Source organism: Stigmatopora nigra, chromosome 5, assembly GCF_051989575.1.
Source record: "Stigmatopora nigra isolate UIUO_SnigA chromosome 5, RoL_Snig_1.1, whole genome shotgun sequence".
NCBI lineage: Eukaryota > Metazoa > Chordata > Actinopteri > Syngnathiformes > Syngnathidae > Stigmatopora > Stigmatopora nigra.
Window position 1 is genome coordinate 1,972,268 of NC_135512.1, and position 20,233 is coordinate 1,992,500.

At 38.0% G+C, this 20,233-nt stretch overlaps 1 protein-coding gene across 8 annotated transcripts in view; it reads left to right on the forward strand.

The window, feature by feature from the left end:
- The first annotated feature begins 486 nt into the window (after positions 1-486).
- The window catches only part of ube3a (ubiquitin protein ligase E3A), an 80,620-nt gene continuing 60,873 nt past the window's right edge, over positions 487-20,233 (forward strand). For 4 of the 8 annotated variants that reach the window (XM_077716159.1, XM_077716158.1, XM_077716161.1 and 1 more), the window contains exons 1-2: positions 9,369-9,505; positions 11,152-11,442. In XM_077716159.1, coding sequence (XP_077572285.1) covers positions 11,175-11,442 — 268 coding nt within the window. In that variant the 5' untranslated portion in view covers positions 9,369-9,505; positions 11,152-11,174. Of the gene's footprint in view, positions 603-1,815; positions 1,845-2,750; positions 2,796-2,878; positions 3,121-4,180; positions 5,263-5,904; positions 6,050-6,118; positions 6,325-6,477; positions 6,643-7,444; positions 7,601-7,675; positions 7,750-8,490; positions 8,635-9,368; positions 10,562-11,151; positions 11,443-20,233 lie in introns of those variants that run through there. The other 4 variants (XM_077716164.1, XM_077716163.1, XM_077716162.1 and 1 more) reach the window with 4 other exon arrangements.

Below are 20,233 nucleotides of genomic sequence, written 5' to 3' on the forward strand. Positions count from 1 at the left end.
AATCATCCTAAAAAGACAACACCAAATAAATTCAATAAAAATAAAATGAATTATAAAGCGCTAAGGTACAATCTGTCAAAGGTTAATCGGTGAAAATTGTACAAAGAAAAAATGGATGAGTTCTTCTTGGCCTAGAAAAGAATTCCAAATATTCCCTTGAGTGAGTCACGTGTTAGATATGATTCTGGCCTTGAAACGGCGGTTTAAGGTGTTGCTGTCAAAAATAAGATAAGAAAAATACAGAAATTAAACAGAAATGATTCTTGGCAGTACAACTTATGAACCCATTGCTTTTAATACCTGACCAATTCATTTGAACTGAAAGAGTCGGCTTCAGAAAATAGTCTGCTTTAATTCTAGTCAGAATAACTATATATTTTTTGTCATTATACTAATATAATGGTAAACAAATAAGTAGGTAGTCAACATAGATATGTACTCAGTTGTAGAAATGCAGTTTTCACAAAATATATTTTCTACTTGTGTTAAAAGGCGGCTCGACAGCCTGCAGTCAAGGGTTCAATCCCCAGGTGGTTCTTCACTGTGTGGAGTTTGCATGTGTGGCATTTCTCCGGGTACTCCGGTATCCTCCCTAAAAACAGGTATGCTAAGCGCTAAGCTAGTTAGTTGAACACTTTAAATAGCATCTAGCTAAGATTGTTTTTTTTTGTTTCGTTGTTACATGCAATTGGCTGGCTACCGAGTCCCCTAGTCACCCGGGATAGGCTCCAGCACCCCCTCGACTCTTTTGAGGACTGGCAAATTGTTGCGAGAGCTTCTAATGATATCGGATCCACTTTAATTGGGAGTCAAATGATAGTTTAATGACTTCCAATAGGCTCTAATGCAATATCGAGAAAAGATGATGAAAGGAGGTGCAAGGGAATTAATGCAGATTGAAGTTAGAGTCTTGTAATTACCAGGAAAATATGCTCATATATCACTATAATAATAGATAAGATTTTAATGTCTATCCAGTATATATATAATATAGATAACAACGCCTTCAATGGCAGCCAATGAGTTAATAAGGAAACTTAAAACCAACAGGAAATGCCACCAAATCAACAGGAAGTAAACAAAAGGAAACCCGGAAGTCTAAAAATTAACTGGAAATAATCCAAAATGACTGGATGTGACCTCTAAGTACACTAAAATGGAAGTGAAAAAAAGTTACACTAATTTAACTCATTTCCTGCTATTGACAATGATAAATGTCCAATTCCGTGCCAAAAAATGGCTCCACATGAGACTTAGTTGGCGAACAAACTGAGTTTGACAAGCCTTGTATATACTTTTCAATAACATCCACGAAGGTTTAATTAAAGTGATTTAGGACTTCCGTTTATCGCGTTATAATAATTAAAATGTTTGTTTAGACTGACCTCTAGTGTGTATAAGGGAAAGTATGGTAGTGGGTGTAATATATAAGTGTAGTATTTTAAAGTAACTGTTAATTAACGTCATCGACAAAAACGAGAAAAATGATGACGCTGTGTTCTGCTGTGTTAGTGAAATATTTGTCAATAAATTGCAGGTATGCAAATACTTTTATAATGTACTGTAAATAAAGGTATTAATGATAAAAAAAATCAACAAACATAAATAACTTTTAGTACAGTTTGTTAATCATATTTAAATTTAAAACAAGCTTTTAAACGAGTGACTAAATACCTTGTAAAGTAAATTATTAGGAAAGAAAATGTACATATTTTAATAATTAATTAACCCTGGAAAAACGTAATTATATAAATTTGTTTATTTTATTTTGTGTCTATGAAGATGTTGACTGAGGGTTTTCGCGTTGCATTCTGGGATACAATCACGCTCCCTACGACAAGATGGTAGAGTTTTTCTTCAGTTTTGTTGACAAAAGTTGTTCACCTTGACGTTGTTGACACTTTTTAAAATTATATTTATCCATTGATTTTACTCTAAAAGTCTTTTTCCCGTTCAGTTTTAAAACGGAGCGACGTAAATAACCAGTGAGTGGACGGCATGTCTTAAAACGTGTATTTTTGCAGCGTCACGGACAAACAAATGCACGTATTGCCTAATCACGTTAAATAATTGCTTTTCTAACATGTTTGTTTGTTAAAGTGTTTCAATTTTTTGTCAACGTGTGGGTTAATTTGACTTTTTTGATCGTATTTTTGCTAGTAGAAAGTCAAGTAAACTGTTATGTCGCTCAAGTGACGTCACGATTGTTTGCGTTTTTCAAGACAAGCATGTTATTAATTAGTTTTGAAAAGTAGACAAATTATGCGTAATGCGACTAATTTGGAGCTTTTTTGATGGATTTTATTTTTTTACTAACATTATGTGATTTTAATCCAATTTAAATGTCGTTTTTTTGGTTCGTGTAGGATGTAAAAGAAGAAAAATCAAAAACAGTAATGATACCATGTCCATGTATTGCAAATGGGTGTGTTTTCCCCCCGAAAGCCAACACAGAGAGCTTCTCCAGTACTTATCACATTAAAACGTAATTGTTCCCCTTGGTCAGCTGAAGTTATTGCCACTTATTAAAAAATCCAAATTGTGTCATTCATCCTCGGGAATGCAGCAAGTCATAAAATGCCTCGTTCAGAGACTAAGCATTACAACAAATTGCTCCACAGTCTAAAAATAGATAGAAAAACATTTCAAGTTCAGAGTATAAAAAACAACAACAAACCTTCACTACCATGATATCATTTTAAGACCAAAACTACAAGGCCAAAATGGAATGTTTTGTCTTTTTTTTTCAGGGTATTGTCCACTGGGATTTGGAGGATTTCATAATCCAGCCGAATGTAAGTTATTTTTGATTTTTTTTTTTTGAACATGCAAAAAAAAAAATGTTTATCAGATTAAAGTGTAATATCTTTGGGAACAGGAACAGATCAGCAGCAAAGAATCTCATCGAGCGCTATTTCCGGCAATTGACAGACGGCTGCGGTAATGACGACTGCGATAATGAATTTTGCGCCTCATGTCGACGTTTCCAACCTTTGGATAAAAACGCCGCGGCGATCCGAGCGCTGGAACTATGCAAGAGCAACGCCAAACTCTGCCATCCCTTAGTACCACCGCCCGAATTGGACATTACTCCTCTGGATCCAAAGGAGGACTTTTCAGGTACTGTGGAATTGTTTTTGAGTCTTCAAGAACCTTTGAAGACCCTTTTTTGTAAATATTGGTGACCACAAATGTGAACTTTAGAGCACTTAGACCAGATTTGGTAAATCATGTGCATTAACATCATCATTCTAACAAATATAACATTTAAATACCATTTTTGTAGTTGTTTTAGAGCAGGTGTGGGCCACATTGACTTTAAAAATGTGACAGATGGGCGGAGTCAGCACAAGATATGATACAAATAAAAAAGTGCATCCGTTAACAGTACATATGAAACATAAACAGAAAAAAAGGACTCAAGTATTCTATACTCATCACTCATCATTAAAATAAAAAGTATAAAGTCAAGTAAAAAGGAATGCATTACATGCAGTTACATTCTAGATCAAGTGTGTCAAAGTAGCAGCCCAGGGGCCAAATCTGGCCCACCACATAATTTTGTGTGGCCCGCGAAAGTAAATCATGAGTGCCGACTTTCTGTTTTAGGATGAAATTAAAATGTAGAGTATAGATGTATATTAAATTTCCTGATTTTTCCCCTTTTAAATCAATAATCGGCATTTTAAAATAATTTTTTTCCGTGTTTTTAGTTCTAAAATCATTATTTAAAATCTAAAAATACCTATAAAAAAACCTAAATTAAACATTGTTTTAGATCTATAAAAAAAACGGCATATCCAGGGCTTTTAATCCAGTTCTTTTAATCCATTTATCAATTCAATAATTGTCATTTTTTTAATAATTTATCTGTTTTTCGTTCAAAAATAATTTTGTAAAATCTAAAAATATATATAAAAAAAGCTAAATTAAACATTGTTTTAGATCTATAAAAAACGGAATATCCAGGGCTTTTAATCCAGTTCTTTTAATCCATTTATTAAAAAAAAAATCTAAATATTCTATCTAAAATGGTCCAGCCCACATGAAATCGAGTTGAACCCGAGTCTGACACTCTGTTCTAGATAGCTCACTTAGTTTCCCCTTTTGTTTTTGTAGGCCTAGATGTCCATTACATTCTATATCACTCATTTAATATCGTCTTTATTTCCATCTCTAGATGTCCATTACCTCACTGAGAACACAATTTGTACCATCCTCAGCGCATGCCAAGATGAAGCCGACTACTCCACTCTAGTCCGCGTGTTGGGCCGGGTATTCTCCAACGCCCAAGCCCTGATAAAAAGCTTCCGCCAAGACCACCCTGACGGCGCCGGGGACTCGGGCACCTCCATCGACATCGCCTCAGTTCGGCGCGTCTACGACCGACTCCACGGCATCGAGCAGGCCCAATCGGCTCTACTCAACGCTCTGGTTTACCTAGCCCCCAACGTAGAACTAGACCTGGAGTACCTGGAGGCATACCAGACCGATCCAGATTACCTGAACGTCTTTGTGATCCTGATGGAGAATGGGAACCTTCACAGCCCCGAGTACCTGGACTTGGCTTTACCGCAGTTGTGCAAGGCCATGAGTCAGCTTCCGCCGGACGGTGCGGCCCGGTTGTGCCGACTCTGGTCCGGGTTCGAGCCCCAGCACGTCCGGCGAATGATGGAGACATTCCAGCAACTTATTACATACACTGTCGTCAGCCGGGAGTACGACAACCGGCGCTTGGTCAACGACGACGAGACGGTGGTGGCCGCCTGCGAGTGTCTGAAGGTGGTCTTCTACGCCAGCTTGATTGGCGGCGAGTTTGACGTCCATGTCGAGGACGAGGCCGATGTGGCTACCCCGGACGAGGTCAGCCCACATGAGCTCCTTGGCGAGGAACGGCTCTACAAGAAAGGTCCCCCCGTGGACCTCTTGGGGAAAGAACTCGGGGTCCGAGCGATTGACGGTAGGAAGCCCCTCATCCCGTTTGAGGACTTTGTCAACGAGTCCTTGAACGACGTAGTGGAAATGGACAAAGACTTCACCTTCTTCAAGGTGGACGCCGAAAGCAAGTTCTCTTTCCAAACCTGTCCATTCGTCCTCAACGTGTTTACTAAGAATCAGGGGTTGTACTACGACAATCGGATCAGAATGTACAGCGAACGGCGACTGACGGCTCTTTACGGCGTGGTCCGGGGACAGCAGCCCAGTCCCTACCTCAAGCTCAAAGTGAGACGAGATCATCTCATTGACGATGCACTCGTTAGGGTGAGTCATTAAACCTGTAGCTATATCGGGGGTGGCGATCCAACTCACTTTGCTCTATGCCAACAAGAGTTACTGTACAGTGTTCCCTCGCTACTTCGCGGTTCAGCTACCGCGGACTCAGCTTAGCGAATTTTTTTTGGGGGGGGAGCAAATACAAATATTACATTGAAACATATTTTACAGTTTTTTTTGTTATAACATGAATTTCACTCTCTCTACCCGTATTCTATATGGTGTATTGTATACAGAGGGGTATTTTTATTTTTTTTAATAAAAAAAAAATGTTAAAAAAAGTATAAAAAAAAACATTTTTTTTAAATTAAATTCAAATTAAGCATTTTTGAAGGGGAATCCCTACTTCGCGGAAATTCACTTATCGTGGGTGGTCCCGGTCCCCATTAACTGCAATAACTGAGGGAACACTGTATTTTCCCATACTGTATTTGTACAAAAAAAATGACGACTGGATCCATGGTACGGCTTATATGCGCACAAATTGGACTTGACATGCATGAAACTCCAAGTTGACAAAGACCAAATGCCATAATACAAAAAAAATTCTTAAGATTTTCCCTTCAAAGTTGCTTATTTGTACTCCCTATTCAAAGTAAACTTCTGTTGTTATGTTGACCTCTATCGTAGCTGGAGATAATCTCCACGGAGAACCCATCCGACCTCAAAAAGCAACTCTTTGTGGAGTTTGAAGGTGAGCAAGGCGTGGACGAGGGTGGCCTTTCCAAGGAGTTCTTCCAGTTGGTCCTGGAGGAAATCTTCAACCCCGACATTGGTGAGCTAGAAGTCTACAAACGTACACATCTGGCATGTTTTATTTAGTAATTTAACTTTAAAACGACAGGAATGTTCACCTACGACGAGGACACCAAGCTTTTCTGGTTCAACTCGTCCTCCTTGGAGACGGAAGCTCAGTACACCTTGGTGGGCATCGTACTCGGCCTGGCCATCTACAACAACTGCATTTTGGATGTCCATTTCCCAATGGTGGTCTACAGGAAACTCATGGGCAAGAAAGGCACCTTCTTGGACCTCCATGACTCCCATCCGGTATGATTTCCCATTGCTTTTCTTCCATGGACATTGAACTCATTGGCTGACATTGACAGTTCAAGATCATTCTAAAAATCAACTGTTTTTTAACACTAATTTTGTCATTTTATCAATGATGACAATTCATTTACAGTCAACGTTGTCTTCCAGGTTCTCCACAAGAGCCTGACGGAGCTCCTGGAGTACACCGGCGACGTGGAAGCCGACATGTCGCTCACCTTCCAGATTTCCCATAACGATCTGTTCGGAAGCCCCGTCTTGTACGACCTCAAGGAGGACGGGGAAGACATTCCTGTCTCCAAAGAAAACAGACGGGTAACTTGGAACGTTCCAAACAGGCCCTCGATATTAAAAAAATAAATAATAATAAACCGTGACCGGACATTTGGTCGCCGGTCTTTTGGTCGCCGGTCAAATGTACTTAGATATTAAACAGTACTTAGATATTAAACAGTACTTAGATATTAAACAGTACTTATATATTAAACACTACTTAGATATTAAACACTACTTAGATATTAAACTGTACTTAGATATTAAACAGTACTTAGATATTGAACAGTACTTAGATATTAAACAGTACTTAGATATTAAACAGTACTTAGATATTAAACAGTACTTGGATATTAAACACTACTTCGATATTAAACAGTACTTTGATATTAAATACTACTTAGATATTAAACAGTATTTAGATATTAAACAGTACTTAGATATTAAACACTACTTAGAAATTAAATACTACTTAGATATTAAACAGTATTTAGATATTAAACACTACTTAGATATTAAACACTACTTAGATATTAAACACTAAGTAGATATTAAACACTACTTGGATATTAAACAGTACTTGGATATTAAACAGTACTTGGATATTAAACACTACTTGGATATTAAACACTACTTGGATATTAAACACTACTTGGATATTAAACACTACTTGGATATTAAACACTACTTAGATATTTAACTCTCTCATGAATATAATTTTGAGAGCTGGCTTCAACAGTAAAGTCTCTGTCACCATTTGACTGGCGACCAAAAGACCGTCGACCAAACGTCCGAGCACCATAATAAACACACCCAAAATTCCCCCACACGCGTTTTTTCGCAGGAATTTGTGGAACTGTACGCCGACTACATCCTGAACGGCAGCGTGGGGAGGCAGTTTCGTGCCTTCAAGAAAGGTTTCCTCATGGTCACTAACGAGTCCCCCATGAGGTACTTGTTCAGGCCCGAGGAAGTGGAGTTGCTTATCTGTGGAAGCAGGGTGAGGAAGTCCACTTTTTATGATGGAACCTCGCCTATTTTCTTACGTCGTTGCACCTCTTATGATGGATTTCAGAAACTTGACTTTGAAGCCTTGGAGAAGACGGTGGAATATGACGGAGGTTATAGCAAAGACACAACAATTATCAAGTAAGGAATGTTTGGAAAGTTAAATGGACATACTTGCGTCTGGATTGGAAGCAAATGAGTCCAGTTTTTGTTTCGGTTGGAGATTTTTCGCATATAGGCCGTTTTTGTCGTTCCAAAAAATGACAACTAGGGCGAGGGTGCGGCTTATATGCGCATAAATTAGACTTGCAACAAACTGCAAGGTGACAAAGCCCAAACGCCATAACGCAAGACTTATGTCATTTATTTCAAAATTGAGAAAAGATAAACAAACAAAATGCTAATGAAAACAACCAAAATATTTTTTGTGCATTTTTAAAGAAAATCTATATCATTTTTTTTAAATACATCTATTTTATTTTGGGTTCTTTAGTGTAAAAATGAAGGGGAAAATGGCAAATATCCTCATGATTTATTTGTTAAAATATTTTTATTATAAAATATACCTAAAATGACTTTGTTAATTTTAATACAATTTTTAAAATAAAACAAAAAAAATGGAAAAAAAATCTGCTTGGTCCTCAACTATTTTTTTAATTGTTACAAATACAAAAATAGAAAATAAAACAAAAAAATTATGTCCAAATAGAAATTGCTGATTCTAATCACATCTATAAAAATGAACTCCTGCTTATTCAATATACCTTTTATTTTGGAAAACATTGAGAATAAAAATCATAATTCTCCCTGAGACGATTAGTCACCAACCAAAACAATCTGTCAGCCTTACTAATTTATTATTTTTGCTATTTTCTCTTGTAGAGATTTTTGGGCAACACTGCACTCTTTTGGAGAAGAACAGAAGAAGCAGTTCTTGCAATTCACCACCGGCACGGACAGAGCGCCAGTTGGCGGACTCGGCAAGATCAAAATGATCATCGCTAAAAACGGCTCTGACACCAACAGGTATGCCATAACTCCTCCATCGGTCCAAAAATACCAAAACAAAGTGCATTTTCCCATTAAAAACATTAATAACTAATATAAAAAATATAAAAAGTCACATTATGAACAATATATTATGAACAAGAGAATAACATAAGAACATAAATAAATGTCAATTCATGTTGTCTGCATGTACTAAAGCACTGCGCCCCCTAGCGGGGGAAATTCTTAAGTATTGCATAATCTAAGTCTTAGATTATGCAATACTTAAGAATTTCCCCCGCTAGGGGGCGCAGTGCTTTAGTACAACGCTTTTTGGGGGTGTCAAACATACGGCCCGCGGGCCGGATCCGTCCCGTCAGGTGGTTTGGTACGGCCCGGAGAAGAAAGCTGCATCGTATAAAAAAAAAAAAAGAATTTTCTTTAAAAAAAAAATGTAGTTATTGTATTATCCGCTAGGGGGCGCAGTGTTTTAGTACGTGCAGACATGAATTGACATTTATTTATGTTATGTTATTCTCTTGTTCATAATATATTGATCATAATGTAAAAGGAAAATTCTGTTAATAAACATTTTGATAATTTACTCATTCTTTGCACTAATTATTATTATTAGTGACTAAAACAAAGGAAAAAAGTGGGCTTATTGTTAGTTCTATGTCATTTTGCACAAAAAACAATACTAAACTGAAGAGCAAAGAGCCACTGCACCCGTGCGCCGCCATCTTGGCTCAATGATGTATATTGTCTTTTAGGCTTCCGACCTCTCACACTTGCTTTAACGCGCTCCTCCTACCGGAATATTCCTCCAAGGAGAAGTTGCGGGAGAGACTCCTGAAGGCCATCACTTACGCCAAAGGCTTTGGGATGCTTTGACACGCCCATTGTGGAGGTATATTCTTTTTCCAGTACCACCCAAGTATTCTTTCAGTACACTGATGCAAACCTGTGCCTCAAAAAGTCTACTATACTTGGAAAATCTTCACTTTTTTGGAGTGTTTTTGTTGTTGTTGTTTGTTTTTAACTTAAGGGCACTGAAATGGGTATTCAGGTTAATTGCTGTGCGTATTTATTAGTTTTTAATTGTGTATTTTCTCGCATTTACGCTGTATTTGTCGCAAAAAATGTATGATTGAATTGAGGGTATGGCTTATATGCGCACAAATTTGATTGAATTTGGTCATTTATTTTAAAGTAGAGAAAAGATAAACAGAAAAAAATGCTAATGAGGATAATTCTAGAAAAAAATTAACCGAAAATACCGCATGTGATGATTTTTTTCTTAAGAATTTTCCTTCAAAATAACATATTTGTACTCGCTATTAAAACCATGAATATTTAGGTGAAAATTGTGAATCAGGGGGCGGCTTATATGAGAGAAATTGTCAAATTCAACCATTTTTAGGCAATTTTCAGGGTTTGGGTTATATGTGGAGGCGGCTTATATGCGAGAAAATATGGTATTTGAAGTGAAGTGGTAAAGATTACATGACATGACTTTTTAAAGATATTTTTTGGGGAAAAATGCGTCCACAAAATTACAGAAAAGGCTGGATAGTGAATTTAAATCCTAGATAGTCTTCCTTTCTTAACTGCCTTGGCTCCGCCTACCAAAAAATCTTCAAACAAGACAATGAATTAAAGAAAATTGCGTTGTGATAGCATGCAGTTTTTTTGGATAAAAACAAATGGGGGGCAAAAAACGTATTGTTTGGTTAAATATCTCAGGTAAATAAATGTGACGGAATGAAACTATGTTGTTGTAAAGATATAAGACAAGGTAAGAATCACAGTTTGGTGTTTTTAGGCTTTGTGTACTTTAATAGAAGCAGATTTTCAGGTAAGAATATGTTAAAAAAAAGAAAAAAAATCCTAAATCTGTTAGCGTATAAAGTATGTTGGGGATTTTGACATGTCAAAAACGAAGTATACAAAGGTGGTACATGTCTACCATTGTAAATAATTATAAATATCAATAAAGGAAAAATGCACAAAGAAAAAAAATAATTTCTAATCATTTGACAAACCAAAATCATATTGAATCGCTTTAAAAAATGTTCACCACGCTCTAACAGTGAACACTAGATGGCGCTGCAAAACAACCAATGAAAACGTCCTATTTCGAATCAATTTTAAATCACCCAAAAAGTCATTTTCATAATAACACAACATTTTACGACCAAAATAACCAAAAACATTCCCCAAACAACCCAACTGAACACGATTCAAACCCATCCTACCAAATATCCTCATTTAAAATATCGTAGTCGATATTTTATCGGAGTCCCCATGCAGTTTATTTTGAAACCCACACCGCGTCGTCATTGGTGCGTCCACAAATCTGGCGTCAATCAGAGAGAAAGTAAGAGAGAGAGAAAGCAAAAACCCAGAGAGTGATGGTGATTCTTAATCAGAACCGAGGATGCTATCGATCAGCCTCTCACGTCCTTCCGATAGACGATGAGGCGCCGATCGATATCAATGCAGCCCACCTCGAACCCAAATCCAAGCCCCAACTAACCGCTCCGCATCTCCCAGGTAAACGTCAAGGCGACTTCCCCATGCACAACTCGGCTCCAGCGCCCTCTGGGATGCTCGGTCGCTGTCAGGCGACGTTCCCCTTCGACTTGGGCGTCGGCGGACGAGGGGAAGCGTGGGGACGGAGAGGAGCCGTCTTCGGTGGAGCTCCACTTTACTACCAGCAGCAGCTGGAGAGTGACCGGGAGTCCGCTGGAAAGCGGCCGGCTGACGGAGCCTCTGCGCCGGCCGCTGAGGCGCACGTGGCCGCTAAAGCTCCGCGTTCCTGCTTCACTTTTCCTCAGGCGCAAGGTAGGAAATGCGAGACGTCGGGTTCGGTCTGTTGGACAAATAGAAATATTAGCAAATATGTTTTATTTTTTTTTCATATTATGAATCACTGTTGTACTTTATAAAATAAATACATTCATAATGTGACTCAATTAAGGACAGTCAATAAAGTAATGTAGACACAAATAAATTCTAATAGACTTTTTAGAGAAAAGGTGACTTTTTTCAGTCATTAATTTAAAAAAAATAGGACATTCAGTTTATTAATTAGTAATATATTCTTTAAAAATAAATAAATAAATATATTTATAAAGTTACTCAATTAGGGACAGTCAGTAAAGTAACAAACAAATTTTAATAGGACTCTTAATAATGATTTTTTTCGGTTAATATCAGGTAATATGACATTTTTTGTAGTGTATGAATCACTAATATATATTTTTAAAAGAAATTATAAATACATTTATAAAGTTGCTCAATTAGGGACAGTCAATAAAGTAACATAGATGCAAACAAATCCCTATAGACTATAAAATCATTTTTTGGGTTATTAATATCAGGAAATATGCAATTCTTCCAGTTTATGGATCACTTATGTATTTTTTAAGAATAAAGTTAGCAATACAAACTTAACTTAACACTTCCAGGGAGAGTCACTAAAGTGGACAGCTATTCAAAATTTGACAGAAGACCTTTGACCCTTTATAAGGCAACTGATACATATTTTTGCGTCCTTCTGAAATTTGATATTAGCAATAATTATATATTTTTTATGAATATTTTCTGTTTTGCAATATTTGATATGACGAATTCAGTTAGAAATTAAACTATCATAAAATGGACAGCTATTAAGACCTTTAACCTTTCATAAAGCAAATTAATTTTTTAGGCAATTAAATTAGTATTAGAAAAATTTAAATATGTATAAATAATAATTTTAAAAAGGAATTAAAATTAGTCAACCAGTGACATCATTATACACAATCCCTATGGCAAATGTCATTTAGATTAGATTAGATACACTTTGCTCTTATTTTGAAATGTATTAAAATTAAAATGATCTTACTTTACCTCAACACTTAAAAACACCCACCAACGAAAAAAAATGACCATAAATATTATTATTATAACATTTGACAGGCTTTTTCCTCATTATTTTAGGTTCAAAATCCAACTTTATTTCATTTTTTAGTTTTGTTATCATTACACATACAAACACTGACTTTATTCGTAAAAACACTTTGCAGTTTTTTCCATATTTATCATACCTTTTCCCCAATAATTTTATAGTTTCCAAAACCCAACAACAACCAAGATCCGCTTCAGATTCTGCCCCTCAAAAATCCTTAAAAAAAACTAACCATCTCACAACCCACATCCAAAAACAAGGCTTTCATATTGTACAAAAAAGGCAAATATTCAAAAAAAAACATAACAATAATAACATTAACAAAATCCCACCTATCATATTCTCATTTCTTACCACAATTTTTTTCAACCACTTGACTCCGCCCCCCCTCCGTTTCAAACCCCGACCACAATGCGACTTCTGGCAAGTTTTTGCGCATCCATCACTGTGACAAAGGTTGTAAACTTTTATTGTTTCGCAACAAACAGTTGATTTTCTTTCCACTTACTTTTCCCAAGAGAGCAAACGGAGCGTTTTGAGCGCCAGGCGTACATTCACTCGCTCATTCGAGAGCCAGCCAGCCAGCTGAGGTAATTACCTGTTCCTAAATGGTGATTAGACACAACAGACTTTTACATATTAGCAGTCATCCTTGTAGCGAAAAGGGGAGGATCAACGTATTTGATTGTTGTTTCTTCTCGCTAAACACGAACCATATGTCCTCACGACGCGTTTATCGCGCGCCCGGGGCGCTCCGTCCCGACCATGAATCGTCCCATTGTTGCCCCCCCCCCCACACACACCCCCTCGCCCCAAACCACTCGCAAACTTCTGGTTTTGAGGCAACCCTCGTCCGAAAAATCGAAAGTCATTAATTCTATACGTACAGTAAGAATGAGATACAAAGTGCCCGGATTGGACTCCCAAATCGGGCCTGTTTTATGGCCCTAGGGCCGCGTATTTGACACCAGTGTTCTATAATGACTTTTTGAAGTGTTCAGTGTATTGGCCCGAATATAAGACGACCCCGATTATAAGATGACCCCTCTTTTTTAAGACTCAAGATCGCAAAAATACTTTTTGAATACCAAATACGCAAAATAACGATGGTACTTTTGAAACAAATGAGTATAAAATATATCTTGGTATTCGTATATGTAAACTAAAGCGCAATTATATTAGTAAATGAATGGCATTGGATTTTTTAAATGTAAATGAACCAATCTACTGTTATAAAACAACTACTGCATCAAGTTCTGGATTTAAGTGGACCTAATCTAGACTAATTAGTCACTTTTTTGTACATGATTACATATTCATATACACTACTTATTTATCTTTTACTTATTTATGTCTGCACTTTATGGTGAAGCTTTAAATCATATTATACTTGTATAATGACAATAAAAGCACTCAATTCAATTCAGTTGACCATCAAAGCATTTAAAGAAATCTGGCGCCATCTAGCATTGTAAATGGGTATAATATCTACACCCTGAATGTAAGACGACTGACTTTTTCAGTCTTATTTAGATTCAGTTGGCCAGCAAAGTGTTTAAAGCAATCTGGCACCATCTAGCAACGTGAATGGGTATAATATCTACACCCTGAATGTAAGACGACTGACTTTTTCAGTCTTATTTCAATGCAAAAAAAACCATCAGTGCCATCTAGCATTGTGAAAGGGTGAAAAGGTATAATATCTACACCCTGAATGTAAGATGACTAACAATTTTTCAGTCTTATTTCCATGCAAAAAAACATTGGCGCCATCTAGCATTGTGAAAGGGTGAAAGGGTATAATATCTACACCCTGAATGTAAGACGACGGACTTTTTTAGTCTTATTTCAATGCAAAAAAAACATCAGCGCCATCTAGCATTGTGAAGGGGTGAAAAGGTATAATATCTACACCCTGAATGTAAGATGACTAACAATTTTTCAGTCTTATTTCAATGCAAAAAACATTGGCGCCATCTAGCATTGTGAAAGGGTGAAAGGGTATAATATCTACACCCTGAATGTAAGACGACTGACTTTTTTTAGTCTTCTTTCAATGCAAAAAAAACATCAGTGCCACCTAGCATTGTGATAGGGTATAATATCTACACCCTGAATGTAAGACGACCAACTTTTCAGTCTTATTTCAATGCAAAAAAAAAACATCGTCCTATATTCGGACCGGCAGCACTATGAAACCTTCCCAGACTTAAAAAAGAAATAAAGAATAATCAAATATCTTTATATTTTAGTGAATATCTTCCATAAACGATGATGTTTTACAGTAAAAAAGTTGCTATATGCTGTATTTGCGGCGTCATTAACAGTTCAAGACCCGAACGCGTTATCCACCGCTAGTTTCGCCACCCCTGTTTTACAGTTTAACCATCTCGCGGTGACCGGGAACGTCGCTAACGCTAATCCGAGCGTTCGTCGGTCGTTTTGCGCAAAGCCACATTTCACGTCGATCACATGACTAACTTCCCTTTGGTCCATCTGGAGCCCAAATTGAAACTACAGCCGTTTCTTTTTTTGAAGCAAACTCATGTTCATGGAAATCAGACGCCGCGAGTCAAAGACTTTATTCGGCATTTACCCACATAAATCCAAACCATGGAATTCCCGTTTTGTCACTTATTACATCCGGCATCGGCCAATTCGTCATTTCAAATATTTTTTGGGGTCACTACGCAAACAAGGCTAATTTGTTTTGGTCGACGCTATTGACATTTTTCCAAGTCGTTTGCCACTTTATGTTTTTGCACAAAATTGTCTTGCATTCTTCAACCAATGCGCCGCTATAAATATTAATGGCTACTCATAAAAATAAGGGAAAAAAATACTTTACCCATTAAACCCCCCCCCCCCCCCCCCCCTGAAAAAAAATATCTGGTTTTGAGTGAGGCGTGCGCTCTCGCATCATTTGATAGCTCGCTTGAGTTTTTGTGGAAAATTTTGGCAGTGATTGGTTCACCTTTTTCCACTTTTTGTCCGTTTGTCCGTCCGTCTATTGACCGGATTTATGAGAAAATGAGTAATGGAGTTTTTTTTCCTAATTTGGGCTATTTTCTTGCAAAAAAAAGGAAAGAGTTATATTTTTTTTATGAAAAAAATGGGAATCGAATCTTTTTGTGGCTCATTCTTTTTGTCCATGTAGTCATAAAATGCAAAGTGGCGATTAAAAATGTATTGTGAAAAAGTTAAGTTAAAAAGCAAATATTATGATTTTCCAAATGGTTTGTCGTAGAGGGTGCTGGAGCTGATCCCAGCTGATAGTTACCCTGAATTAGTGGCCAGTACACTGCAGGGTGCAAATAAACAAAGGGTACCAATCATAGTGAGGTAAAATGTAGGATACGATTAGCCTAGCATGCATTTTTTGGGGATGTGGGAGGAAACCGGAGCACCCGGAGAAAACCCATGCAGGCCTGGGGAAAACATGCAAATTTCTAAATTTTACACAGTAAGGACTGACCTGGGATCGAACCCATGACTCCAGAAATGTGAGGCAGACTGCTTAACCACTTGCCCGGTGGGTTTTGTAAAAAAAAATGTTACTGGAAAAAAATGTGTAGTTATTTATTTTAATCATGTTTTTAAGAAAAAATGGGATAAAGTAATTATTTTTTGGGGTGTTTTGAACTTTTTGGGCTATTTGACAAAAGTAAATATTCTTATTTGTCATTCAGGATGATAAATGTTTTTTGACTGAAAAAATGGTGTAGTTATTTATTTATTGTAATCATGTTTTTAACAAAAAAAATGGGATAGAGCAAGTATTTTTTTGGGTGTTTTGAATTTTTTGGGGTATTTGACAAAAGTAAACATTTTCATTTGTCATTCAGGATGATACATTTTTTTTTACTGAAAAAAGTATGTCGTTATTTATTTTAATCATATTTTTAAGAAAAAAATGGGATGAAGTAATTATTTTTGGGGGGATTTTGAATTTTTGGGGGTATTTGACAAAAGTAAACATTTGTCATTCAGGATGATCCATTTTTAATTTTGATGACATTTGTTATTTCGCCGTTTTGGTTAAAATTGCTGGCCGGCAAAAGTGTGTCGCAGAATGTGGGATTTTTTTGGGTGAATCTTAAGAAGTACTACACAGTGATTTATACTTCAAAGATGGCAGTTGTTGCCTGGGAAGCACGTTAAATAGCGCTGATTCATAAAGGCCGCCCGCCTGCCTCTGACGATTCCTCAGCGCTATTCCCGTAAAAATGTCCCGTCTGGCGGAGTAGACGGCGGAGAACGCCGCCTCATGGAATGAAAACGTCGCTCGCCTTAGTCAGAGAGGAAACGCCGCTGATGTAAGCGCTTGATTCACCTCAATATTGCAGATGAGGCCAGGCTTTGAGGGGGAGGCGCTTAAGCTTTAACCGTGGGAACCTGCATCTTCAAATGTAGAGCTAGGACGATTTGACCTAAAAATAGATCACTATGCATTATTGTATTGTTGAAATTACATGACTTGTTGTTTTTTTTGTATTTACCATATTTTCACGACTATAAGGCGCACTTAAAAGTCTTAAATTTTCTCCAAAATAGACAGTGCGCCTTATAATCCAGTGCGCCTTATATATGGAAAAAACAGAAAACGAAAAACCACCACTGTCGGATTATTAAAAAAACACAAACAATACTGTTAAATATGCAGCTGCCATCTTAGTTTACAACATCTTCCATCATATAGCTCCTCCCCCATTGCAAGATTTTATATAAAAAAATCCAAAACATCAACAATGGCTGGCTCTAGAGGTGTCTGTGAAGTGAGTGAGTTCTTCATACCTGGAAGTCAATAGCAATTACCCTATTTTCACCACTATAAGGTGCACTTAAACGTCTTCAATTTTCTTTTAAGTGCGCCTTATAGTGGTGAAAATAGGGTAATATTTAACAGTATTGTTTGTGTTTTTTTTAATAATCCGACAGTGGTGGTTTTTCGTTTTCTGTTTTTTTCCATATATAAGGCGCACTGGATTATAAGGCGCACTTTCTATTTTGGAGAAAATTTAAGACTTTTAAGTGCGCCTTATAGTCGTGAAAATACGGTAGTCAACATAAAATAATAGGTAGTAGTCACAATAAAGATAATTAGTAGTCAATATTGAATAATTTGCACATTCATGCTATGCTAGGCTAGCATTCAATTGACATCATTCGGTCTGACGCATTTTTTTTAATTTTTTTTTATTTTTTATAAGGGTGCTCCTGGTTTTCATTAATTCCAGTCTGGCTTGGAGCCGGCGTGAGGCGAGGTACTTTTATTTTTATGTCTTCATTAGAGCAGAAATCTCCACTTTTATTCTCACTCGTGTTCACACGTTTTTTTTCGCTGCCAGGAAGCACGCCGCCATCGCTTGGCGTTACGTCGGAAAGTCCAGGGTAGACTTTACAATTGTTTTATTGGAGCTTATTCATGGAAAGACGGCGTTAGGGAGGAATGACTTATTTCTTATGGATGGGGGTAAAGTTAACGCTCATCATTTTGGGCTATTGACGGCGCTAGGTCAGTGAGTTTTGGGGGAATTTGAGAATAAATAATGAACATGTCAACTTGACATTTTTCCTGTATATTACACGTTTTTGGGTCATTTCAAATTTTGTACGCCATATAACCACATTTGTACGGGATTTTTGTCGAAGTAGGATTTTTTTTTGTAAAACTGATTTCGTTTTTTGGCTCTAATCCAGCATTTTCACTATATAAATATAGCGCATCAGCAAGCAATGTACCCAATCAAGCTGTTTGTGTCATACAGCGACATCTACAGAATCTTGAATTTAATGCATAATTTTGAGAGCTGGTTTTAACAGTAGATATTTAGATATTAAACTCTCTCTCTCATAAATATAATTTTGTTTGATTTCAACAGTAAACTCTGTCATGTTGTCAAACATCTGGCGACCAAACATCCAGGCGACCAAACGTCCGGGGCGACCCAAACATCCGGGGGCGACCAAAGGTCCGGGGGCGACCAAACGTCCGGGGGCGACCAAACGTCCGGGGGCGACCAAAGGTCCTGGGGGCGACCAAACGTCCGGGGGCGACCAAACGTCCAGGGGCGACCAAACGTCCGGGGCGACCAAACGTCCGGGGGCGACCAAACGTCCGGGGGCGACCAAACGTCCGGGGGCGACCAAACTTCCGGGGGGACCAAACTTCCGGGCGACCAAACGTCCAGGTGACCAAATGTCCAGGTGACCAAACGTCTGGGGGCAACCAAACGTCCGGGGCGACCAAACGTCCGAGTACTACTTTGCTCCTAATTTGCATGTATTTTATTTGACTGTTTTCCCTCACAAATCCCATTCCAACTCCTCCCTTTCCAAATAAATTGGACGGCAAGCTCCGTCCATGGCAGCTCGGGAGTTAAATTTGGTTTAAAAAAGTATTACATAAGCCATTTTTTCTAAACCGAGTGAATCCGTTGGCCATTTCCAGACATTTAACAACGCTTTCTTCCGTCTGTCTTTTTGCGTTACTTCATTTTTGTTAATCAGCGGCGCCTAAAAAAAGCCCAATTTGAGATCATCCGACGACTTTTGATCGAAATTCATCCCAAAGCCGTCAAAATGGCCACAACCAGGTGCCGCCGACCATCGGGGCCAAATTGTGAGCCAAAAAAACGCTCTTTCCAATTTATCTGATCCCTTCTTTCCCGTGACAAATGATTTTATTGTTCCCCCACAGTTGTTTTGGATTAGAGTTCTGGGACGGGACCATGTGGACTATTGTTGTTTTTTTTTTGGTGTATTTTTTTTAGCGGAGCACATAAAACGGAACGTTCTTTGCTCACAACAAAGCAAAAGTTGGCCATGTTGACTTTCTGTGTTTATGTCAAGAGGGATCACCCTCATTTTTTTCACCCACTACATCTTTGTTAAATTCTCATTTAAGCCGCCTCCTACTTTAAAAAAATAATAATGATTTTCTGGCCGTCACCCGGACACAGGGGCGGACTTAAGAAATTCGGGGTGAGGGGCAAAAGTAGGCTTCGGGCCCCCCTTCATACATATTCAGTCATTTATTTTCAAGGATTGTGTGGGGGGTGCTGGAGACTAGCTTAGCTAACTAGCAGGGGACACCCTGAATCGGTGGGCAACCAATCACAGGGCACTTGGGTAAAAAAAAGAACAACCAATCGTAACTAGGGTCAGAATAGCATTCAATTAGCTTAGCATGAACTTTTTGGGGTTGTGGAAGGAAACTGGAGTACCCGGAGAAAACCCACACAAGCCTAGGGAGATCATGCAAACTTCACATTGTAATGACCCTCCTGGGATCGAACCCACGGGCCAGAGAAGTGTGATACAGACGTGCTAACCCGTTAGCTGTCGTTAGATTTCATTTTTGTAGCTTAGCATACATGTTTTTAGGATGTGGGAGGAAACTGGAGTACCCAGAGAAAACCCACACAAGCCTAGAGAGAACATGCAAACTCCACATAGTGAAAACCCACCTGGAATCGAACCCACAACTCCAAAACTCTGAGGCCAACTCGCTAGCCGCTAGCAATTGTAGCTAGGGGCAATTTTGAATGCTCAATTAGCTAGCTTAGCATGCATGTTTTGGGAATGTGGGAGGAAACTAGAGCACCCAAAGAAAAGCCACGCAAGCCCAGCTAGAACGAGCATAATCTACACATGTGGATCCACCCGGGATCGAACCCACAA